Source organism: Hetaerina americana, unplaced genomic scaffold (assembly GCF_022747635.1).
Source record: "Hetaerina americana unplaced genomic scaffold, ioHetAmer1.1.p SCAF_9, whole genome shotgun sequence".
NCBI lineage: Eukaryota > Metazoa > Arthropoda > Insecta > Odonata > Calopterygidae > Hetaerina > Hetaerina americana.
In genome coordinates, this window is record NW_027287538.1 from 33,989,714 (window position 1) to 34,016,333 (window position 26,620).

Consider the following 26,620-nt stretch of genomic DNA (forward strand, 5'->3'; position numbering starts at 1 on the left):
CAACACCGCCGGGAGTTGAACCCGCGCCCTCAGGGTGGGAAGCCAGTACGTTAGCCCCCGCACCATCACGATCCCATGAAAAACTTTTGACTTTGCTTATCATATTTACACCTAAGAGAGCCAGGAGAGAGCGGTAATGTGACGGTTTTAACAATTTGTATAGGGTGGGCACTATTTACGGAAATGTGTACAACTTGAACTCATAATCTTATCCTTTCGATTTGTGCTACAAAATGAATAAATTGCACAACTAGGAGTTTTGTAATTTATGCATTGTAATAAAATTAGAGGGATGTCTATGTATTCATATCGCACACATGTTAAAAACATGGGGAATGAAAATGACTTCGACCCAAACATGATGACTAGGGAAAAATGCAAGAACTGGTGACTGAAGATGCACGACATGTGGACTCGTACCTCAATACAACAGATAAAACCACATTAAGTATTGCAATTATCCTGCACAGAAATGGAAATAAAAGGCAAAAAAGAGCATTTACAATTGAGGGTAAAATAAAAATTTAGGAACAAGTTGATTCTCAAGATAGAATTAGTCTTGATATGGTGAAACATCTACCATTGCAGGTATCTGAACTGAATACAGTAGTGAAAATTGCCATTTGATCCTGAAACATGCAAACCAGTGTGAGCATTTGTCTAAACAAATGTCAACAATTCGAAGCATGAAGAATTACTGAAAGAGTGGTTTTTAAGCGATAGATCGTCAACTATCCCTGTGAAATGCATTATCATAAGATAAAAAGTATTGCACATTCCTACAAGATTGGGAATCAAAGATTTCTCAGCGTCCAATGGTTGGTTGGATAGGTTTACAAATAGGCACAATCTTGTATACAAGGCTGGTGTGAGGAAAAAGTAGAAGTGTTGACGTTGAGGCTACAACTCAGCGGAAAGTGTCAGAATTTAATAAACTTCTTGAAAGCTATAACCCAAAATGTGTTCTCAATGCAGACGAGACATTTTTTAAGGTGCTGCCAGCAAAAACACTGTGCTTCAGAGGTATTCAATGTCATCGACATATGCTGAGCAAACAAAGGCTTGTTGTCTTATTAATCGCAAATGCAGATGGAAGAGAGCTGTCTCAGCCACAAGTGGTTGGTAAATCAAAGTCCTAGATGTGCCCTAAGTCAAATATGTACCTATGTTTCCCAATAGATAGACGACATATTCCAAAAGAAGAATCACCTCAGAAATATCTGAAGATGAGCTTCATGCTCTGGATGCTAAAATGGTCTCTCAGAACAGCAAAATCTGCTGTTTATGGATCAGTATCCAGCCCATCCACCAAATGCACACTTGAGAAATTTAGAGTTACAATTTTTCCCACGAATTTCACTAATGGTCTCCAACCACTTGATTTAGATATAGTTAACTAATTGGAGGTAAATTACTGAAGAATGATTGTACAGTAATTCATGTATCTGCATGATTGTGGTAGGAATATAAAGGTAATCAAATTGTAAGTACTGCATGCTTTACACTGCATATCATGGACTTGGAAGGGAGATTAGAATCCTATAATGTACAACTGCTTTAGGAAGGAAGGATTTTATGTGAGCAGTGGTGAAATTCCAGCTGAAGTTATTCATAGTGTTGAAAATTCTATAGATTTATAATTCAGTCATTAAGCATATAAAAGTGAAAATTCTCCTTTTCCCACTATTTACATTTTCCATATTTTATACTTTTTCTGGGATTCCTAGAAAAGTTTAAATAAGGGGTTTTACTGTGTCATAAATATATCTGCTCCACCAGAGAGACTACTGCTCAATTGCAATTGTAACAAAATAGTAAATAAAGAAAGTTACTAACATCAAATTTGACCATGACATTGACTCAAACAAGAAAATAACCTAAGTTAACACTGATTCTGAAGACATATGCTTTCATGACTTAATATGGTTGCTAATGATTCGAAATGGTATTCAGGAAGACTGTTTGAGCATTGAAGTCTACTTACTATCTCCCATCCTTGAAGGACCTCACAAGATACTCGTCCTTCACTCGGATCCTAACGGTGTCCTGTGCAGTAGGGGCAACCACCAACCCAGGGAACCAGTTATCCTTCTGCTTCTTCCGCTCTCCAAGCTCCACGCACACCACCTTACCAATGTCCACTTCCTTTTCCTCCTTCTTCTTGCCCTTGCGTGCTGTAGAATCTTCTTCATCTTCACTACCATCATCACTGGTTGACAAAAATCACAATTTAGTTTCTATACCTTCACACAAAACATACCATCAAACAATTTCAGCATTTATAATAGCTTACAGTGATATTTTCAAAAACAATTCACCCATATAGATTAATGGCATATTTAAGTGACATAAATATTTTTCTGATTCCAGACCCATACTACTAAAGCTTCATTCTTGAACACTGTCCAATTATGATTACTGCCATTTTACAAACCAAGGGTTTTAAATTTATTTAATAAAATACTAAAATTTGAGATGGCGACCAAGATGATGACTTCTGGACTTAAAAGGCAAAAAATAGATCCACTGGGTCAATTTAACAATACAAAAAACCATCAAGTCAGTCCTAACACTTTCCAAAGTCATTCAATGACATAAATGTGAATACAAGAACTAACTGGCTCCATAGAACCAACCAAGGGAACTTACTGTGTCTGACGGCTTCTCCTTCCCCTCCGACTTCCTCCAATGACAGGATTACTGAAATGCTCTGGATGTGTGAGTGGCAGTTGGTCCAATGTTTCACTTTCAGCAAAATGACGACCACTCTTGAGGCAGAGAGCTGATCGCCTTAGGGTGGTGATGTCCCCATCATCAAACACTGTAAAATAGCAAACAACAACATTCATAGGAGGCATCCTATCAAAAGGTTATCCTTTTCTGCATATCTTTCTGTGGTTGTTGACTATCTTCAAAGATCAAACTCTCACTAAAAAGTATGCAAATGATAATGTTATTGAACAAAAAACTTCACATTGTTTATTCATGGAAGCAAGACAAAGATGCACTGAAGAACAAAATAAATTCATCGAAAAAAAAGATGAAAGATTCAAGGAATACTGAACAATCGAGTACGAAATAAAACTGATAACAAAGGGATGGATTTCAAACATCTATAACACTCGAATCAAATAAATAAATATAATGCATCGGTAACAGCATGGGAAAACTAACACAAAGGAAAAGAAAATTCCTCAAATAATGAATAAACTCTAATCCTTAGAATTGTCAGTTTTTAAGTCATAGCCTTAAGAACATGTTAATATATAAGCAGTGAAGTAAAAATAACTCTATATTCTGTTCAATGAAGTAGGCAGCAGACATTAATAAATAAATAAATATTAAAATATTCCTTTTGAAGTAAAAGATTTAGTGTATGAAAATGAAATTTTTAAGGACAAATTAATATATTTTACCATGCATAGCTCACAAGGTAGATCATCTGGAATGAATAATGAGCAGAGGTTTGTATCCAAGTGATGTCCCTGGGGACCGGGTCAACTTATGAGACAAAGTGGTGCAGGAAAAAGAATGATCTGCCTAACTCTGAAATTCTTATTAAAAATATCATAGGAGACTAGAGACAGTCAAATGAAAACTGAACACCTACCATAACACAGTCCGCTAAAATTTTTACATATTGGTACTGCCATCGCTGGGGTAGGAGAACTGCATAGTGAAAACTCACAGGCACATGTTTTTGGGTTATCTCCTTGTTGGTGCGTGTACTGGTCATTGTAGTACGCGTTCAGTTTTCCTTTAAATACCCCTGATTTGAGGTGAGGTCTGTGCCACCTCTCAAAGAAACCTTCAGATTGAATACTGGCATTTATGTACATGCCACAATCACAGAATCATATCACATCCTGTGACTTTAAAATATTAATGGTTGCAGCATCGTAAAAACAGAGATTTTAATGCTTGACAAGTTTTAACTTACAAAGAAATAACTGCGGAGTTACACTTAGTTGATGATAAAATTTTGGAAGAAAGGAAATAAGTCACATTGATGATATTGGATCTAAAACCAAGGGACAGATATAGAAGACTACAATGCAACAAGACCATGAAATTTATAGGGACAAAAACAGGAATAAAAGGAAGGATTTTGCTTTCCGCGATTAACCTGGCTTATCAGCAATAAAAATGTAAACAAAATAGTTTTTAGAATAGCTCAAACAAAGAAAGTATTCTAACAAAACAGAAGTCCACCAATAGCTTACAGAATGGTCCTCAATGTGAGAAAACACTGCATAATAACATAAATATGAATCATAATCCCTTATGGTACTAAGGCACCGACAAGAACAGCAGCAGAGAAGAGTGGATTGAAAAATATGAAGTTACTGTAGAATAATTATGATTTCATGGGCAGAACAAATCTTCAAAATTTTGTAATGGGTTAAGTGAAGAATTAACTCTTGACAACAAGACAGCAGAAACAGACTCAGGATCACAGCCTTCAGAAAATAATACTGGGAAGATAAATTGTTATGTAGAGCAGCAGAAGAGAATATATCAAATACAAGTACCCATAGCATATATAAAAATGGGTAGATGTCATAAGTGAGGAAGAAATTAGGTGACTACATCATTGAAGAAACCAAAAAATTCAATGAATTAATGACAGCTGAAGCTGCTCAATTGTGCACTTGATGTTAAAAATATGGTAGGGAGTATTATTATGGTGGATTATTAAAATAATGTTATACATACTACACATAACAGCGTGAAAAAGTATATCTTACCAACAGTATACTGACTACAATCTTGAATTTTTGTAATACTGGCTTCAACAAAATCCTTTTTCTCGGGATGCTTTGCTTCCACCGATGAACCCGACTGAAATAAAAGGAATGAGTATCATGATAAGAAATAATACCATAAACACACATCAGAGCACAAAATGCTACGTTTTAAAATCAAGTTAATTTACTATTAATCACAAAAAGAACAATCTGTTCAAACAAAATTTTAGTGATGCAATCATGAAATCTTTAAATGAACACCTATGCATTATAAAAAATAAAATAGATTCCACAGTTAAAATTATGCTTGGAAATATTTTCTTGGATTTCATGTAAGCATACTTACAATCGCTAATCTTAAAATATTATTTTGAAAATATCAGAAATTTTTAGGAAATAACAATGAAAAATGGAAAACAAATATTAAAATGTTTGGGAATGCGGTATCTCAAAACTAATTTACCTTCTCGTAAGCTTTCATAGTATTTAAAGGAATGGTAATATACAACTGAGCAGTAGTTTGAAATACACAGAAAACTACTATTTCAAATAACCTTGAAAGGGCCCATTGAATTTATACTCACCTAACCCAATAAAAAGAGCACAGTTCTACAAAATGCAGTCAAATGAAAGTTCCAGTAGCAGTTAGTCTGAGATCAAATGTTCATGCCATATGTCAAACTGGTACCATAACATCTTCACAGGTTGCACATTCGCATTCCAAGCTCTTGCAGAAGTGTTTCCCAGCTAGGAACTCCTTGCATCATCAGTTTGCAATCAAGTTAACTGAACCATACATTCCATATGTCATCAAATTTAACCAAAATCCATTATTTCTGAATAAGTGATCGGCTACGAAGTAATGCGTTTCTAGTTTGTCGTAGTAAGTTTCAGTTTTGCAGAACCGATAAAACGGAGAATGGCTACCGTACTAGATAACATTGCGACCGCACACGATAACGTAATGAGATCTAGATAAACTTCTGAGGCGAGCGACAAATCACGGTAGTCCAATACTCCCTCACGACGCCGGCTCCAAGTGAAAGACCCGCCCACGGGCAAGGGAGATAAATTCACATCGGTAGCCTACTTACACCACCCACAAGTGTTTATACTCAATGCGGCCAAGAACGGCTTCACAAAGCACCTGGCATCTGACACTTGATTTATTACTTACATTTGCAAATATACTTTGAAAAACAATCATATGGTTGCTTTCACGCCTCCTCGGAGACCCCGCATGTATTAGGCCTTGGTCACGTACGACTAATATTCAGATCCTAACGCGGATTCTATTTAGGAAGACAATTTCGCTTTCAATCACACATCAGCCTGAGCAGACACACGATTTGAAGATGAGCGGATAAAATAAATGGAAAGATAGGACAAGCACTCCAACATCTGCTGATTGATTCTCCAGGACCCCTTGAAGGAGTGGAGGACGAAACGACTGGCTTGTAAGGAAAATCCAGTTAGGATAATGTTAAGAAAGCTTTGAATTGTAGCCAAAGAGCAAAACACTTTAAAATACTCTTGAGTTTGGAAATGTTCATTCCCTAAGTTAGGCATTTATTTGAGAGAAATGACGACTGTCACCAAAGATGGTTACATTCACGTTCCCCGTTTTCCGCCCCAAGGCGCATTTAACGCGCGCTAATGGCTACTTAATGGCACAGCGAAAGATCCAATTAAGTTCGTACTTACCCTGAGCGTTCCACGGATCTGGTCATCAGTGACGATGGCTGTACCAAGGCCGAGCTTGAAGGTCACCTGGTTGAAAGAGATGACAAAGGATAGGCAGGTCAGTCAGCAGCCGTGAGGAGAGGCGCGACCTTCCGCCTTCACGCGCCGTAGCGTGTTTTTCACGAGCGTGATTGGCGGCAGGTACACAAGCCAGTGGTAAGCTAAGAAGCTAACTGAGGAGATATCTTCCCCCTTACACTAGGGCCTCCGTTGGACGATGGGATATTACACGCCCGACGACGTACTCCCATGTTTTTATACATTAACCCTCCCAGTAGTAGTGTAACCATTTAAGAAACTACATTAAACAATCACTGAATAAATGTTGAAGGTAACAATACTATATTTTGGTGTTTCTATAGCTGTAGTCATTTTAAGCCCTTACATAATGATCGCATTCCACGGAAACATGCCGCACTTGAGTGATTCGAGCTAATGACACTGTCAATTAATATTCAACATTCGCTAGCGAGAAAAGAGGTGACCACGGCAGTCCTGATACTAGCCCACAAAAGTTCAAAATGAACTATTTTACAACTAACACATTTGTTACTTCGCCAACTAGGTCTATAACAATCCTTTTAAACACTCAAGCATTGCCTCAAATTTCCATTAAATACAGTACGTACGTAATCAACACCAACTTATTTGATTCTTGATTCTGACCAATGTTTTCCCCAACCATTACGATCGCTATCAACTTATCCACTGGTGGAAATTTAGTGATAAACAATACCTTGCCTTGTTTGAAAAACACTTAATTCCAATAATTTTCTACGCCGCAACGGAATTTTCATTCTATTCAATTACTGACCATTAATTTACCCCGGAAGCTACAAGGACATGGAAAATGAAATGCATGAAAATGAGTGTATAATTCTCACATTTTTAGCAGACAAGCAGCTTCATCCTCATCGTTGGGCATATTTCAGTAATATCGATAAATCATTAATACCTCTAAAGATGGTCATCGTAAGACAATGACATGGATATTATTGTCATTTTTTTATTTTACGTTTCCTGGGGCGATATTGTCCGTCCGTTGGCGAGTCCCTACTTCCACGTAACCCTTAAAACATTACGAAAGACAATCACAAACATCCATGCCCTGACGGAGGAAAACCCACCTAGGAGGGACTCAAACCTTCGGATTGGCAAGCGAGGGCGTTACCCCGTCGCCCCCGGAGTCGGCTGATAAAACCATTGCATCAGGAATTATCCCATTACTTATGCAAAAGCAATGGTGCATTCGGTCATGCCATGGGTCTCCCACGACAACGTTAGGGGTATTTCCAAAGAAAGTAATTCAAATTTAAGAACTCCCTTTCCATAATCGTACCCAGTTATACGATATATGGCATATCCGTCGGACGAGATACAAAGCAGCTCGATAACACAAGTTCGCAGTTGGGTTGGTAGGGCTGCCTTCTTCGGTTCCTCAAACCTTACTTGGAAAGGGCAAACTAAATACCCGAAAGGACAAACAAAAGTGTACATCCTGAAACGTCCTCATGTAGGGTAGCGTGGCAAGCAATTTTCGGTGGGGAAAAATCACAGTGAGTGTTACACTATTGAGACATTCTTTCCATATTTGGGGGCATCATATAGTATTACTGAATGATGAGGTCTCACCCGTCGCAAAAGAGGAAATAAACGTGGCACGGAACTTAACAAATAGCGCTTCCAATAAAAACTCACTACCCTTAACGCTTTGTTTCAAACGCGTAAATGCATCAAAAGAGAAGTAGCATCTAGCATTTAGACAATGAGTGCTATAATATTCATATTTAATTATATAAACCACCACTGCAAGAAATCGGAAGCTTGGTTCCATAGGTGAGGGTTAAGCTCACCTAAAAATAAAACCTACGGCCTTTGAAATTCACTCATCAGGATTGAGGGAGCCAGTTCCCTTCCTGGGTCGTCGCCGCCTTGCCATGTAGATCTGGTATCTAGTGAATCTGCTGGGATAAAGCTAGGGAGTGCCCCTAGTCACCGGAAATCGAACCCGGCCCTCCGGTTATTGGCAGAATGATTTCTATAAAAGAGGCCAATACGAGGTCTTTCTACCAAAAAATAGAAGTGCCTAACCTAAACAGTTGGAATTTGTGGCGTTCGCGTAAAAAGCATGGGAATATCGAGCATTTGAAGTCATTGGTGGGACTATATAGCGTATTTACGAACTGAGACCTAATTCGCTGATACACTTTTTGATATTATTAATTTTCGTAAACATTTTTTTACGCAAAAAACGGGTCTTAGATGAATTTTCTTCACAAGCATTTCCTTCCGAGTCCATGCCACGTATTACGCAGCCTAAAAACAATGCATAGAACAATTCTCTTCTACTTTTCATTCACAATATCAATAGGAACCTAAGAAAAACAGATGAATAACGATGGATGCCTCGAATTGAACCTATTTAGAATGTACTACTGGAGAAAATCGTACACGTTGGGAAAATATAATCCCAATGAGCCACAACGCTCGATGCAAACATTATGTAAAGTACGGCAAGTGAGAACATTTTACTACACCACGACAAAGGACCATAGGCTATGAATGAATCGACTCCATGTCAGCGGGGATAGTATGAGGCCAATGCGTTGGATTTCATTCAAACCTTGCCCGATTAAAAAATTAGCTGAAAAAATATCTACATCCTATCTACATGGGTGGGTCGCGGTAGTCCAAGGGTAGAGCGTAGGAATACTGACTGGAGGGCCCGGGTTAGATTCCCGGGCAAGCCTCTCTGGGCGCCGGCAGCTCCACCTAAGCTATGTGATTTTTCGGGTACCAGATCTTCCTGGGAAACCATAATCGGCACAGGGGAAAGAACTGGCCCCCTACCCTGATATGTGAATTTAACACACCGTCGGACTTAGCACTGGGTGACCTCAACTATCACCTACCAAATCAACCTTTGGGTTAATTACTGTGTAAATGGTTTTTTTATCTACGTGGGTGGCAGAGTTTCGGTGGATTTCCTCGTATTACGCGCCTAGATTAGCTCTTTGAAAGCGCCTGGACCTCTAACGGCGAATCATCGAAGTATGTACCTAATCGAATTGTTATCAAACAAATAATCTTTCTGCCTCGCAAGTCCTCGAGCGTACGACCCCAGACAATTACTTCAGATTGAAATTTCAATCCTATAGAAATGACAGCAGAGCTGGAATTTTTCCTTGAATAAAAATTAATGAAAAAAAATCTCAGGCGATAACTGCTAAGCACGAAGGTCGCGGCTGGATTCCGACAGGACGCGGCAGATCGAAGGCGCGTAATTATGAAACCACGCGAAACCGGCGAACGAGACGGACGGCGTGATGTGGCCGAAGCGTATGCAACAGTGTAAGTTCTTTTGCCACAACAGAGGAAGATTCGCCATCTAAGCAGCTCATTGGAGCCTCTCGGGATTCAGGTCTCATCGATCTTCCGGGGAAAAACGATCGAGAGCGGGGTCACGTGGCAATCCAAATGACGGGTCAGGGTCATGAGTTATAGCCGCCTCTCGGAGCGCTTGAAAAGAGGTTACGACTGAAACACCGAGAGGGTTCTCCCACTTCTCTCTTTTAAGCAACCGAATTCAGGTGATGGCGTCGTCTGGAGAGAAAGTGAGATCGGTCGAGAGAGCTGTGGGAGTGAAGGGAACGAAGGGGAAGAGTTTCGCGCGGGCACACACCACGGGCGCGACTGCCTAGGCGGAGGCCTTGAGAGTGCACGTTTCGGACATTTAAACTGCCGAGCAAATAAAATCATGAAATAAAAACGGGAAGACGGCGTGGCCGCCAGAGATTTTGATGATTGAGAACGGCATCGAGACTACCGTCTATGCGAAATGGAGGACGATGCTGATACCCAATGAGCGGGGTGAAAAACAGGACTCATCTGTAAGCTTCCATTTCATCTTAGAAAACTGGGTATCCATCAGGAAATAAACCTTAATATTGCCCGCGTACATCTGACCTGAGGTAAAACCTTTCACAAGAACAGCGACTGATATTAACAAGGTTTATAAACCGATTGGATAAAATTAACATTTCCTCAATAGAAAAAGAGAATTCAGGCGTGAATTTTGATAGCATCATTACTTTATTTCTTTTAATTACCGCCATCCTCTTCATATTATTTTTAAATTCGAGGGCTATACATGAATATAATTCATGCAATTTTCAGGCTATTAAATGTGGTCAGTATTTTTTAACCTGTACCAAACCCCATGCCCCTTTCTTTATTGAAAATTTAAAAAAAATTAAATGCTCCTCCTAACTCAAAATACATGCTATAGTTTTAATTCACATCTCTGGCCAAAATTTTAAGCATATAGCTTTTTCTATTTTATTTGAACATATACCTTAACTAATATTGAAAAAAGAAGTAGGATGAGGTGTATTAACACAGAACAAGCTACGGACAGAATATTGCTAGTAGAGATAAAAGCAGACCCGACTAACTTGGTAATTGCTCAGCTATACATGCCATAAAGCAATCATAAGGAGGAAGCAGTCGATAGGATACACGATCAGTTAGAGGACATAATTGCGTGTGTCCCTACAGGGAAACATTTGATAAAGATGGAGGATTGGAATGAGATGATAGGCGAAGGTAAAGATGGTGATGATATGGGGGGCTAAAGTTTAGGTACGAGGAATGACCGGGGGCGAAAGCAATTAAGTATTGTGGAAGACAGGGGTTAGTCATCACCCATGGATCACAAATGAGAAGATTATAAAGACGGAAGAAAATGGCAGAATGTAAACAAAGAGTAAGTCAAAAGGAAGTTCAAAGGGTTATATAATAAATTGAGACAGGAAAAAAATAAAGCAAAAGAAACATGGTGGAAGATGCAATGCAAGGATATGGAAAGATTGCAGAAGAAGGGCGAAATCAGTGTGCTATACAAGACGGTTAAGACACTAACAGGAAGTAAGAAGGGAAGATCTGTTCTAACAGTTAGCGATAAGTCAGGAAAGATATTAGTTGAAACAGAAAAGATCGAAGAGAGATGGAAGGAATATATAGAAGAACTGTACGGTAAAGAACTTAGGCTAAAAAGGTAGCCATAGAAAAGGAACATGACGTAGAGGAAGATAGCTTCCGTCCATGTATAATCGACAATGAGATAGAAAGGGCATTAAGGGAGATGAAATCAAATAAGGCTGAGGAGGCAGACAGCATTCCTGCGGAACTACTATAAGGCTTAGGAAAATGTGGCAGGAGGAGACTATTAGGACTGATTCGTTGCATCTATGAGGAAGGAATCTGGCCAGAAGACTTTGTGAGATCAGTTTTAGTCCCTATTTCGAAAAAGGTAAAGGCTACATCATGTGAAGACTACAGAACAATAAATTTGATGTCCCACGCGGCTAAAGTGGTTTTCAGGACCATCAACAAAAGGATGAAGAGCAGGGCAAATGATTACTTAGGGGATGACCAGTTTGGGTTTAGGAAGGGGAGAGCTACGCGTGATACCGTTGCAGGAATGAGATAACTAATCGAGAAGAATATAGAATACAATCAGTACGTATTTGCCCATATTGTAGATTTCAAAGGTTTGAGTGAGTGAAATGGTGTAAAACTAATGTGTACAGGTATATCGCAGAAAATAGGAATAGATTGGGGGGACAGGAGGCTAATCCGCAACCTGTAGATGTCTGAGACTTCTCAGGTGGGAGAGGTGAACGGAGAGTCCAGATGGGCTGTGTTAGGAAGAGGTATAAGGCAGAGTTACCCATTATCACCGGAATACTTAACGTATCTCGGAAGTGTTTTGGACCAACATGGTCGAAGTAGTAGGGACGTAAGGAGACGAATTGCACTAGGAAAAGAGGGTTTCACAAGGAGGGAGAGATGTTGATTAAGGATATTAAGAAAAGTCTCACCAACACTTAGATATGGAGTATAGTTATGTATGGCATGGAAACATAGTCACTGAAGCAGGATATTAAGGGGTAGATAGGAGGCTTTTGAAATGTGGGTGTGGAGAAGAATGGAGAAGGTGAAATGGACCAAGAAGAAAACAAATGAGGAAGTACTGGGTATGTTGGGTGAAGAGGGGGGTTTGCCGGGAGAAATCCCATGGAGGCAGGAAAAATGGATGAAGGGCGTATTGACCAGAAGTGGGACGTTGAAGACTATTAAAGAGGGGAGAATGTAAGGCAAATGAGGTAAGGGTATGAAAAGGATACTGATTTTGGAAGGGATGAAGGGAGGAAGGAATTACACAGAGATGAAGAGGGACTTGATGTAGAGTAGGTTAACGGATTGTGCTTTGTTAGGAGTCACAAAATTTATATTTAGTAGTTGTGCCCATCCAAAACCTACCTTAAACAGTAGATTACTTAATAATAAATAATAATGTAACTTAACACCTTATAGAAGAGTGAGCTATCAGAAGAAAATGAGCAATTTTTCAATACAATAATTTTATGATTCAATTTAGTGTAGTTTCAGAGAAATAGGCCATTGAATAAAGCGAGGGAGGTAGATAAACTAAAACCATAAGACACTTTGTGCCCAAAAATACATGAATGTATACTAGTATTCACAGTAAAATGCCATGATATCTCACACCCCTCCTTCTCATTTAAGTCTTCTATATTGGCCCCAAAATGTCACAACTAGACACATGCCTTGTATTTATAACTGCTTTACATAATCATACAATGTCAAGATCATCTACTACATAACCAGGGACATTATGAAAAATAACATAATAACTCTAGTTATGAAAGAGCTGATTATGCAAATGCACTATTAGGTAAAACAGGTTTACCGTCTGTTTATTTCTCTGAAGTGGGATAGGTCAATTATGTAGTGACTGGCATTGGTTTAACATGGAACCAATATTACTTGCATCAAAGCAATGCAATAAAGGGATTACATTGTAAAAAGATGAACAATCTTTGGTGGCTTTAGTCCCTAAGAGCTAATGTCAGTGGTTTAAAAATTATTCATTGGCTATTTCAAATAAGGATTCAAACTCAAGAGATCAAAATAATTATATAATTCAAAATCAAATAGCAACAAAAAATACATCCCCATGAAAGGCAATTTGACCTATCTTGGTAAGTATACTGAAAAATACTTAATTGAAAAAGGTGACTATTCTTAATGGATTCTTAGAAGCTTATGTTTGGGAGTAACCAACAAGTACAACTATTGGTATAGAACAGTAATAAATTTTATTCTGCTCCATATGCCTAGATGAAGCATATACTTATGCTATGCAGTCTCAATAACTATCAATTATCAACTATAAAATCTCAGATGGATTATATGAAATAATTTTTCCCAAAGCTGTGAAGATTTTTTACACCACCCTTTCTATTTTCACTCACAGTGGTGTAAAAAACCTTTTACAGCTTATGGAAAAATTATTTAAAATAATCAACCTGAAAAGAGGTCGTAAGAAGCTGAATTTATTCTTACCAAGAAAAGTTCATTTACAGTGTTGCATAAAAAGTCAAGTAAAACACTAACCAAGGAAACATGGAGTGGAACAAATTCCAAAGTAACTGCAGGAGATGCCGTAACAGCGACTTTTAATGGAGTCATCTGCTAATATGCATTTCAATGCAAAAATCATTCGCCTTGACAGGGATTCGAACCCGGATCCCTCAACGTCTGGTTGAGTGTTTTAGTCAGTTAAGCTATCAGAGTTTAAGAGGACGTCTTGATAGCTAACTGGCTAACGCACTCGACCGGACATTGAGGGATCCAAGTTTGAATCCTGAGTCAAGGCGAATGATTTTTACACTCTGTAATTGCTGCATTGAAATGGAGTGGAAAAATTATAGGGGAAGGCATAGGATTAACTATGAGAAACAGGCCACAGAAAATGTCAGTGCAAGGAGTTAGGATAGAATGAATAGATTGTAAGAGAACAGAATAGTTAGGAGAGCTGCTACAGACAAACGATTAGATTGATAACCCGTAATGATGATGAAAGTAAACAATCAAAAGATGCATGAAATGAAAAAAAGAGGATCTCCATGCTTAACTTTGACTGAACTTTAAGCTTCACGTTATTCACTTTGTGTATTTAAATATCAGTTCTATTAAGAGAATCATTTCTCCCGATTAACCTTTCCAAATTTCACATTCTGGATTGCCCCTAAAGAGCGTCTTTCAAAGCCTTTTTATGCCATTTAAATATCACAGTGAAGGACATTCAATTCTATTAAGTCCAAACAATAGTGAAATAAACTATTGCCCCAAACTCAATTGAAATCAATAAATTTTTGTTAAACACATACAAATTTTTACTTTAAGCAATAAAACTGATGCACATTGCAGCACTACACAGAACATGTGTTAATATAGCTAGCAGAGCAGTAAACCTTAAAAATGTTTCATGAGGTATAAAATGAAATGAATATCCACTTAATGTTGAGGGAAAGCATAAAGCACCGATTCAGAAAAAAAGAAACTCAATGAAGGTTCATTAGGGTGTCAGAACTTAACAAATAGTTGCTTTTCCTGCAATAAATTACAAATCTCTGCACTATGAGTGAAAATAATTGAACCATTCTTGGTTATGCCAAATATTAGATTAATTTTTATATTTTAACCAATCATGAAAAACCAGTCCATTAAAAGCAGAGTACAACCAAAGCTTTTGCCTTCCCACATTTGGGATATATATGATGACATACTATTCTGCAAGTAACTATTCCTTTGTTTAGAACTGATTTTACAATTATGGCATAATTACACCAAATACTGTAAGTCACTCCATTTTAACTATGCTTAATCTCTAAGCTAAAATATTCAAGTACCAATGAAATTATAACTATTGTCTGTTTTTAGCTATTTCCAGAAAAATATTGTACAACCAAATGTTCCCGGTTTAACAGAACAATTCACGTTTTTAAGTTATCCAATATAAGCCATTCATTATCAAAATGCCACCAGGTAGCGTCCATTATTTACTATGACACTCATGACATATTAAATGTTTCTATTTTAGTGAAAGGATGTATACTTAATATCATATTGCCTTATAAAGGAAGCCCACAGTTTTGGGTGGACTGTAAATTGTAATTCAGTAGATTGATCAATCATAGTGACAGAAACTGACACAACTTTTTCAAATAACCATCAAAAAAGGAAACTATGAAATATCATACAATGACGCTCATTTTGAGGTCATGTTGACTATTTACTGTGTGGGATAACTGGCATTGAATTAATTATGATATTTCTTCTTCAAAGAATATTCAAAGGGTGAAATACTAGCAGTACTCTAACAGGTTGGGTTAGGTTTTCGATTAATCCTGGCTCTAAACACTTCTTTATTCCCAAGCCATACCTTACATGACATGACATATCTATAACCCAATACTACATACTACAATAACTCTAGTCCATGCCAAAGTTTTCACTAGTCTTTTCTCAAACTCCTTATTTAACATTCCCATCATGAATTGCCTCATTTTGAGAAAGCTCCTTTTCCGAATGCAAGGCTTCTTAATATATTATTATTTCATTTCTTTTTCATTTGAATTAGGTGTGCCTGGTGGCAACAGTCTAGCGATTCACCCTTATAAACACAAGAAGAACATATTTGTAACAAAACGCATATAAAAACAATGGCACTTAAAGATTCACGAACTTCACAACCATACCCAACCCATACCATTACATATGACCCAGGTTCACACTACTTAGCATCACACTCCGTCCAAAACCACACCCTTTTCTACATCATACCCCTTCCAAATTCATGCACCGTAATGACACCATGCACTTTTATAATCCAACTTCTCACGCTATCCACATTAAGTACAGTTTAATATTTTAATAAACAAAATAATATAATAATCATTGACAAAGTTTATTATCCAGTCCTTTGTCCAAAGGATGCTTTACAACTATTCTTAAAACTACTAAAATTTGATGAAAAGGGCTCCAGGCAGCTGGTTTCATTCAACAATACTTCTGTTAAAACATAAATATTTTTTCTTATTTATGTTTTTGTTTTTATTTCTCTTTCAAAACTGTGGTAGTTTTTCCCTTAAACCTTGGCTTTTCTATCTCCTTCCATAAATCTTCCAACACTTCGTCATCTTTAACTATTCCGTACCCACACCCAACCTACTCCTTTTTCTTCAATTTTTCAAATTTCACCATTTTAGAATACCCAATATTTCCATTGCGCTATCTGATGTCCCTACTACTGTGACCATTTTGGTCCAAGACACTAGCAAAAAACTTCCCCAGCTATAGTATTTGCTTTCCTATTTCTCAAAAACATCATAATCTTTGTTTTGTTTACATTTATGCACTGCCCAGGCCTATCACACTGATTTTCTACTGCACTCAGGAATGACTTCAGGTTGTGCAGGTTATCAAAAACCAGCAAATTCTTTCCTGTTCAAAAATTTGATTGTTTAACCTATAATCCTAAAGGGATAGAAATGTCTCCTTTTCTAGGTTAAAATGTGTGCTGCATTCTTGGATTTTACCTACAATGATCTAGCTTTATAAAGGTTTTCTTGTGTGTAAAAACCTCCCTTAAATTATAATTTTGAGTGTCATTTGTCAATGAAGAAGACTACATTGCATTTCTACTAAATATGTGATTCATAATTAATTAAATATTTTATTGCCTCAGATTGTACTTCACCATTTAACACAAGCAATAAACCTGTACATCATTATATTTGGATGTTCAGTGCATCAGTACTAGTTGCATGCAGAAACTATAACATGACTTCCACTTCCCGTCCTTCTCAAACATTAATAATTCCTCAGCTAATTCTCTAAAATAAACAATACACAATAAGTATGGGTAAAGATTTGATAAGGCTCATACACATTTTTATCATGAAAAACTTCACATGAAAATGAAACAACTATGTACGCTTCCCTCACTACTCAATGATTCCTCAAGGAAGAAATTAAATTTTCCTGCAGAAGAACAAGTAGTTTGTGAGTATGGAGTAGGCTGAAAAAATCTTGCGTGAATATGGTTGAAGAAGAAATTGCAAGAAACAATGCATTAATGTAAAAAGAAAAAATATGGGTGTAAGAATAGGGCAAAATGGAGGAAATTAGAAAAGAATTCATTTCCTTTTGTGTACTAAACCAGGCTTTGTTTGAATATGTACACCCCAAAAAGAGAAGTTACACGAAGAATATTTCAAGGGAAGTGCATTGTTCACTGAATCTGATGGCAAAACACTGCCGCATGATTATCCCAATTTTAAACACAATAATTTATGATGAGGAGTACATTAAGGAAATCCATGGCTCCTACAGCAAACAAAACCATCACATCACGTTCCTCAAACAATCCAAAATAAATTTTAAGATGATAGAAATGCAGTTTCAATTGAGATACCGCAGCCAACTAACTAATACAATAAATATTAAAAATTTCGGTATTTGAATAGCCAAAGAGGACAAGCGAAAAGATACCTTTGACAGTTAAATGCCATCATGAATAGCCACCATCACCTCTGATAGCATGAATAAAAAGATGACGTTACCAATTTCAAAGCACAAGACTGTGTCCAGCAACTAGTGTTATCATTTGTATCGGTTAGAATGTAACTATATGAAGACGATTAGCCATTTTGGTGGTTCGGAAAAATTGAAAGTGTGAAAGCAACAAGGCCACTCATGAAATTCCTTTCAAAACATACCTCAGGTTCATTGCTAAATTAAAGAATAGGAAATTCGGACTTTCCTCGAAAATAGTGTCATTCTAGGTACAATGGCATCATAACTTATAATTTTAACAAAATACTCAACTCCACATGATATCTTGTCAGACAACTATCAGTGTGGAGGAAACATACTATGTCCACTCATAGTTATTTCCTGGGTCTCTCCTCATTGTACACAATTATGTAACTCCCACATGCTACATAAATTTTATTTTTAATGATCTAATGCAATAACATCACACAACAGCACCAATGACCAAGATGGTCATTGTAATCATATGCACATCATGACATTCCATCTGAAAGTCAAAACGCAAATCACATCTGCTCAAATTTCTACTGAATGCAAACTTCAACTGCCATTATTGTCACTAGTTTGTGTGATTACAAATTAGCCACCATCTATTTAGACTAACATTAATGGTGCAAATAACCAATTCAGTTCAACTTCAGCCCAAACTATAAAGTACACCCCAACGCCAGGGCAGACCAAAATATAAGAATGTAAAATCGAATCAAGATATTTCAGTGTGGTCCTCAAGAACAGGAACTCCATTTGTGCCTCATCTGATAATATTAAAATATGGTGAAGACGTACACAGTACCCAACGATAGGAAATAAGTTTCATTAGAAGCTAAGAAAAAGATCATCATATACTTTCACAGGGCAACATTTGATCACAGGTATAGTAAAATATTTTGAAAATATTCTGTACTACTGATATTGAGTTTTACTGGTAAACAATCGCACCAAGCAAATGGTAGGAAGACTTCTACATTTTATGAGGAGCTAGAAAATAGAACTTTAAATGGCTGGAAGGAGATAAGTACAATCTTACTGGTAAATGTAATAATCAAAGGACGATACTTAAAATACGCCGTGAAAGTACAAGTGGCAGTACAATTTCATACCGTTTTGTACATCGCGACAGAAGCATGAAAATGTATTTCGAAAACAAAACATCTATAAAATGTGTTCTCCTAGTCCGAATGCCTTCCTAATATTTCTTTCGACCAATTAGCTTTCCACCCTCAGCGTCTAAAAAATAATTAGTTGTATTTAAATGCATGCTCTTCCACTAACCTTATGGGTTTTGCTATAATAACCCATTCTTTCCGAATGACCTCATTCGTGTTCCGTTCATCTGTTTTTAAGTTTCCCTCTCAATCCCTCGTCCCTCTCCGCGGGGGCAAATTCCTGCTACCTGCAACGTTGGGTCGCATTCCCTGCCAATTAGAGACTCTTTGGGGGTAGAGTGTTTCGTGGTCCATTTTCATGTGGTAGTGATGTTTCAATTTCTTGCTTGTTGTGTCCTGGCTTCCGTGTTGTAGAATGTCTTTCGTGCTGCATCATGGGGTGCAATTTTTTAGTTGTTTTGCGGTATATGTGTTTGCATGAGTATTGGATGAAGGGATTTTTGCATGAGTGTGTGCGCTGCTGTGGGTGTAATTTTCCGTGTTGTTTTTTTTGCATGTGGTATTTTTCTTTTTTACGGTTGGTGACCTAACACCCCCCGCCACACGCCCTTGCGGCGGCTTGCGGGGTATTATGTAGATGTAGATGTAAGCTAAAACGACATCATGGAATGAACACTTACCTTACATTTAACGCTCCTAACCACCTTCCGAACCTTAGCTTCACAGAACGCCCCTTTGTATTTTGCACTCACTTCAGTGCCGACTGCCAAATAGGGTGGATCATCCCCCTGAAACAGAAGAAAAGTATCAACCAAGGTTAAGTATTTATACATGTTGCAACGTTAAAGTAAAGAAAATCCTTCAATGAACCAGGTACTTTTAAGTTCCGCTAAAACATTCAGGAAACACGGATATCATTGAAGAGTTATTGGCTCGAGAATATTTTCACTTAGAGGAACTAATTAAGTGAAGTCTAGGAGAAATACACTTACCATAGCTTCTCTTTTAATACAAGCCTGCATTAAGTTGTACCAGGAGCCTCCACAGGCAGCCCAACTGTCTGAAATTGAAATTCTGGGTTAAAAATAGTTTCATCGACATTTTTACAACTATTTATTTAAATAAAAGCCAAGCCAAAATGAAAATTTTCAAATAAAGTCTCGCGGCAATGATGAATACATATAACGCATAATTAACGACGCCACATTAACAACATAACACTATCCCACGAAAATGAAACGCTTCGGAAAACCATGCAAAATTAATACCACCCCTATATAGATTTCGTTTAAATAACCGGAGGAATGTCTGATAAACATGATCACAGGTAGAGATTTCAAGTAGAAAGCTACCTATTCTAGTTACTGAGCATTTCGTTTATATATCAGATATTTTCGGCTAACTGAGGCTACAACTACGCTGAATTATGAATCCTAAGTATTTAATTCAAGATGATCTACTTCATAATGTTAATTGGCAGAAAAAAGTAAAAAATACGTTTGTGTTTTCAACGTAGTGTACTACAGAGCAGCCGTGATTTCTTTCTGTTTACAGCATCTCTCCAAGGATATTTTGTACTTACCAGCATTTCTACAAATGATGATCTGAAAAAACGCTTTACTCGGGAAGGATACTTTTACACTAATTTACACAGAATAGCTGAACTACTTAAGAATAAACAAATTGACCTGACCTCCTTCTCATCCATCAGGACATCAGGCAAGCTGAGGCTACAACAACTTGTCAAAGGAAGCTCTGCTCCGATTGGTCAACCCAAACACAGTTACTCTTGAACGTATTCAGTATTCGTCTTTGTTCATTGGAAAAATTTCTTTACCAATTTCATTGAAGACGAATTATTTTTTTGCAATATTAATTTCAATTACTTCTTTTCGTTTATTTATTTATCTGAAATAAACGGTCAAAAAAGAAGCATCGGCGAACGCCTGCGCATCCGGCTTATAATATGGCGAATGCTGTAGTTGAGACCGTTGAGGGTTATGAGAACACTTTAAACGATACCCCTATTACGGTACGTACGCATTTATAGATCATTTGTGCGTATATTTTTAAGGTTTTCGTACTATATTAGCGTTATATTGTGCAACTTCTTGAGTTGTCTGCTGTATATATTATAGACTCGCTTTCAGTCAATACCTTAGTTTGCTCAAATACGGCGCTGTTATCCTTTTTCCTTAATTTTCTCACGACGCGCCGTTGTGGTCATTGTTAGTTTGCCGGTAGAAATATTTTGGAATTCTGTATCGAATAACCCATTTTTTAGTGAGTATTGTAGTGATTTATGATTTAAATTCCGTTTTATGTCAGTAGGATATAATATAAACTTACATTCATTATATGCTTCATCTTTCACTTTTACATTAAGAACACGTGTTGAGGGTATTTCAGTTGATGAATTTTGACTCTGATGAAGGATTTTTGACAGCATTAGTTTACATATGGTGTTGCATGTTAATTTTGTGTTTTTGTTGAATGTTTTAATACTAATTCCAACTTATCGATTGCTACCCATTGTCAATTGCCGCGCAAGATGCGTTCATGATCTCTTGTCATACCGCGAGTTAGTAAAATTTATTCTGTAGTATTAAGGCTTGTGCTTTTTCGTATTTTACTAATTTTTAACTGTTCTTTTTTTTTAAGATTGGAAGCATGGAAAATATGGAAGTTTCTTCAGAAAATGTGTCTCCTTCTAAGCTGAAGCAAAATCATGTGGAGAAAGAAGTGAAAGAGGATGTGAATGTTGATGAAATGACGTCCAGAGATTATTATTTTGATTCGTACGCACATTTTGGTATCCATGAAGAGATGCTTAAGGATGAAGTGCGGACCTTAACGTACCGTAATTCAATGTACCATAACAAGCACTTATTCAAGGTCTTTCATTTTACATATACTCGACATGAAGAATGTGTATTCATTCAATGGGTGGTAGACTCAATCGAACGAATTTATTTTAACCTGGTGAAAATCTTTCCTTAGGGTAAAATCGTCCTTGACATAGGATGTGGTACCGGTATACTGTCCATGTTTGCCGCCAAAGCAGGAGCTGCTAAGGTTTATGGCATCGAGTGCTCTAACATCGTTGAATATGCAAAGAAAATCGTTGAGGCGAATCAGCTGAGCGAAGTCGTAGAAATAGTCAAGGGAAAGGTTAGTTAAACCTGCTGTTTAATAGTTTTATCTTTGAATAGAATGATATTGAACTTATGCATTATTTTCATTATTCATTAGGTTGAGGAAGTTACTTTACCCGATGGCGTAGAAAAGGTTGACATTATCATTTCCGAATGGATGGGATACTGTTTATTTTATGAATCAATGTTGGATACAGTTTTATACGCCAGAGATAAGTGGCTCAAACCCGATGGCTTAATGTTCCCAGATAAGTATGTATCTTTGCTGCATTGTGTTACTGGTGTTTAATTTCCTAGTTACATGGTTATTTTAATTTCTGCAATTGTATCTCAGGGCCACATTGTTCGTGTGTGGCATTGAAGACAGGCAATACAAGGACGAGAAAATCAATTGGTGGGATGATGTGTATGGATTTGACATGAGCTCAATTAGGAAGGTAGCCATAAGTGAACCGCTGGTTGATGTAGTTGATCCTAAGCAGGTATGTAAACCTTATCAAATCGCATTAAAAAGTGATGTAACAACAATCGTAATCATAATTCTCTTTATCCCTAAAGACTGTTGCTGGTGTAATTTATGATAGGCAATTCGGAGATCACATATGGCATCCAACAATTTTTCCACTGCTTCTCCACTTTTCTGCCCAAATATAAGCTCTCTTGCTTGACTGTACAATATGTTGCGTAGCAATTCCTTAAATATATTTGCAGGAATAGACTTCTTTCTCCTTGCATCATTTTAGCATAATGGCCACACTCTAATTTTTCAAATTTCAAATTGTCGGAAAAAAGTATGCATTCCAGGGATATGTCTGTGCCAGTAGATTATGGAATGTGGCAGTGTAAATATTCAAAAATCAATTTTGGTTCAAATAATCAGCTACCCACTTGACAAAATTCATGGCACATAAATGCTATAGTGTTTCTCTGGTACATTAGGAGCATTGCAAACTGATGCTACCATGACACTGTCACTGTAATCAAATGCTACTTACTTTTCCAGTTTTGAAAATATTACAATTAAGCAGTGTATAGGAGTCAGGGAAGGTCGGCTTTGAATGTTCATACTTGTTTGTTTGATGCTTGTACACAATCTATTCTATTACTAATGATAGGTCTCTTGCCAGTTTGAAAAGAAATAATTTACTAAGTTCAACCTTGGCAAATGTATTAAGATCTTAATGTAGGTTAAGAAGGGTGAAGTCTTGTGATTTCAAGTGAAATTTCACGTTAGAGAGTAAATGAGAATTTAATTATTATGAATGTTCAGCTGAGTAGGAGGCAGCTCTATTTTTCTGCAAAATACACTTTGGGAGACCCATATTCCACCATAATCAGTAAAAAAATTCCTAAACTGATATTCTAACTTTCTGTAACATATGCATAGTGGAATCAGAGTTCATGGGTTTCATCTCTCCAAGTAATACTGGCAAGCAATGAAAGTTTTTAACTTTTAAAATACCATTTTCCCTTTGGTTTGGGGTTCAATTTTGTGTGTTGGATTTAACACAAAATTACTAAAAGGTAAAACACATAATTTAGTGAGGAGCTTCTGTGAAAAACATTTTCTGTTTCATCAGTAAGCAGAATTGGAATTTCAAATGCTCTAAATAAGGGAGGTTAGTTAAGTTTGGGAAACAGGCCTAATTTTGAAAAAAGTTAAGATTTTCTTCAGAATTTGGGAATTACAAATGAGGAAAGTGTAAGAGTAACGTGAGGCATACATAAGAATGTTCTGTTAAAAATTGGCTGGGTAATGAGAATGGAATGGAAATCCAGTTCAGTTAACTTAGATTTCCCAAAAAATGGTATAGCAGAAGTTTGTTTTCTTGATTATGAAAGCTTAGAAGAGATTTTGATGGGTTATCAATCCTATAATTATTGAAAAGCATTTCCAATGATACATTAGAAACACAAAAGCATTACAATGATAAATTGCACTCATACCAACTTTAAAACTGATTCAGAATACTTAATTACTTCCCATGTGTCTGAATTTTAATCTATAAAGGTGTCCAATTTTGTTTAAGAATGGAAAAAAGTTCAAATTGAAGTAAATAATTTGGAAATTCCTGATGAGAAAAGTGATCCCATTAGTTGTGAGACCATCTCATGTTTGGCCCCATGTGTGCTGGCCCTAACTAAAGCTATGAGGATGTTTGACAGCTGTGATACAAGAGGCTTGTGCTGTAATTGAGTGAAGAAGACAATTTTGTCGGGAAAGTTAAGGAAAATTATAGAATTGAAGTCAAGTGGCCACCCTGTTTAATGTCTGTTGAGCATATAGTGGTGAAATTCTATTGTCACACATCCATTGATCTGTGGGAAGTTGACAATAATATCCATGGGTATTTGTGGTTGACATTGCAGCTAGATTGACACGTCTATCATAACTTAATTGTTGTGATCTCATAATGATTATTTTCTTCTGCGTTGCTAGTAAATACATCGCAATCGCTTATGTTTAATGACGAGATTTGCCATGGCTCACATTAATCTTTGGGGTATCTGCAATGAGCGTTCAATATAGTATCTCTTGGAATTCTATATTTGACATATCATTACTAATGATGAAGTATGCAACTTAGATTCTATGGGTTGCTCTTGGTCGCTCATCTTCAAAAATTTGTCATCTATTGGAGTGTCAACTACACTATAAATGCTGCTGTAGATCATTGCTTGTTCCTCAAGTTAGGAAGTAACAATTGTTTTGAGATAGCAGGCCTAAATAAAGACCTTCATGTGTACACAAGAGAATTAACTTGAAGATTTTATTTTTGCATCTACATTCAATTGAATAAGCATCCAGCTTGGGAGTAAGTTGGCCAGAACAAATGGTTCTCATAATGACTGGTAGAAAATTACTACAGTGAATTCTGGAGCTTATTATAATGGAAACTTATTATCCTGAGATTATTGACACAATAGAATATTACATACTGGTGCATGGTTGAATACAAATTCAAGATTGCTTTTTGACATCATTTATCATGAAATATGTGATTATAGGTTGGTTATCAATCCATGAAAATTCCAACTTTTCACGAAATTGCTTTTAGGCCATAAAATACTTAGGATTAATGGTCATACGAGGAATATTAGGAGCAAGTAATTATAAGCTTTGGCTCTCTTACCTCTGATTCAGCTTGCTGACACTGGAATTTTGTTTGCAGGTGGTGTCTAATGCGTGTATGTTGAAGGAGGTGGACCTGTACACAGTGCAGAAGGCAGACCTTAGTTTCCAGGCACCCTTCCATCTCCAAGTCCGGCGCAATGATTATATCCAGGCCCTGGTGACATTCTTCAACATGGAATTCACCAAATGCCACAAGCGCATAGGATTCAGCACTGCACCTGAGGCCCCCTATACACACTGGAAGCAAACAGTATTCTATTTTGATGACTACCTCACAGTTCGTAAGGGGGAGGAAATCTACGGAGTGTTCTCAATGCGTCCAAATGAGCGCAACAATCGAGATCTTGACTTCACCATAGAGATTGACTTTAAGGGTGAATTGTGTGAGATGCATGAAACAAATGTATATCGTATGCGCTGATTTGCAGTGACTTCTTTGTATTCCTCTCCATATTAAAATTTAATCTCGTATTGTGTCAGCATTCAGTCAACTCTGAATGAGGTACCTGTTCCCATGTTTAAAGATGGGAGTAGATAATAAACAAAGGAAATAATTTCTCTCTTGTAAAAGTAAAGGAGGGAGAGGGACTATGCAAAATGGTTCCACAAAGTAGTTCTTTCGTGATTCACTGTGCAAAAAAAAAGTAAAAAAATCTGGGTTCTCACTTGTGAGACATTGTCCTCTCTCTCTTTTATTAATTAAAAAACGTCAATGTGGACTAATCGATTCTGTTGAATTTTTTAAAAATCCCAACGGGTTTTTGCCGTTGGTGTGGCTCGTCAGTGATGTGGTCACAGCTTAGACAGGATGCACTTTTTGGACTTTCAAATCAGGCACTCAGTCCTGTCGTCATTTTGTATTGATTTTTAACATAGCAGCTTTTTACTGGTTGGAGAAAAGGCCCCATATCACTTGGAAAACCTTTGTGCGTGCACTACCCCTGGAGGGTAGTTATTTACTTAATTTTTTGATTTGTTCATCTAAAAACCACTTTGGTTCCTGAAAGATCACGGAAAACTTAAGATTATCTTCGAAGGTTTGTGCCAAAGTTGTATTTATGAGATGATACTTATCCTCGTTATATTTTGATTTACTTTCTGTAAGTCTATTGTAATGATGAAATATTAAAAAAGATTTTCACAGCCCCATATATGGATAATCTTTTTCTGCCCCACATACACACACAATGATTCATTCACACATTGTTACAATGACCTTTTTTGAAAGCATCACAAAGTTTGAAT

At 37.1% G+C, this 26,620-nt stretch overlaps 2 protein-coding genes across 3 annotated transcripts in view; one reads left to right on the forward strand and one right to left on the reverse strand.

Moving 5' to 3' along the window:
• The window catches only part of LOC139699048 (microtubule-associated protein futsch-like), a 57,982-nt gene extending 37,193 nt beyond the window's left edge, over positions 1-20,789 (reverse strand). The window contains exons 1-7 of the mRNA XM_071598051.1: positions 20,667-20,789; positions 20,077-20,144; positions 19,765-19,872; positions 6,453-6,518; positions 4,749-4,842; positions 2,650-2,821; positions 1,985-2,209 (exon numbers count right to left, since the gene is read on the reverse strand). Of these exons, the coding sequence (XP_071454152.1) occupies positions 1,985-2,209; positions 2,650-2,821; positions 4,749-4,842; positions 6,453-6,518; positions 19,765-19,872; positions 20,077-20,106 (695 nt within the window). The 5' untranslated portion in view covers positions 20,107-20,144; positions 20,667-20,789. The remainder of the gene's footprint in view (positions 1-1,984; positions 2,210-2,649; positions 2,822-4,748; positions 4,843-6,452; positions 6,519-19,764; positions 19,873-20,076; positions 20,145-20,666) is intronic.
• A 244-nt stretch (positions 20,790-21,033) lies between these two features.
• Positions 21,034-26,526, forward strand: Art1 (arginine methyltransferase 1). Of its 2 annotated transcripts, none has more exons than XM_071597838.1 (6): positions 21,034-21,116; positions 21,746-21,979; positions 22,085-22,255; positions 22,337-22,491; positions 22,574-22,721; positions 25,413-26,526. In XM_071597838.1, exons 1-6 carry the CDS (start codon positions 21,051-21,053, stop codon positions 25,794-25,796), a joined length of 1,158 nt encoding a protein of 385 aa, XP_071453939.1. In that variant the 5' UTR covers positions 21,034-21,050; the 3' UTR covers positions 25,797-26,526. The 2 variants fall into 2 exon arrangements, with proteins under 2 accessions (XP_071453939.1, XP_071453940.1); XM_071597839.1 differs by lacking the exon at positions 21,034-21,116 and adding an exon at positions 21,245-21,367.
• The last annotated feature ends 94 nt before the right edge of the window (positions 26,527-26,620 follow it).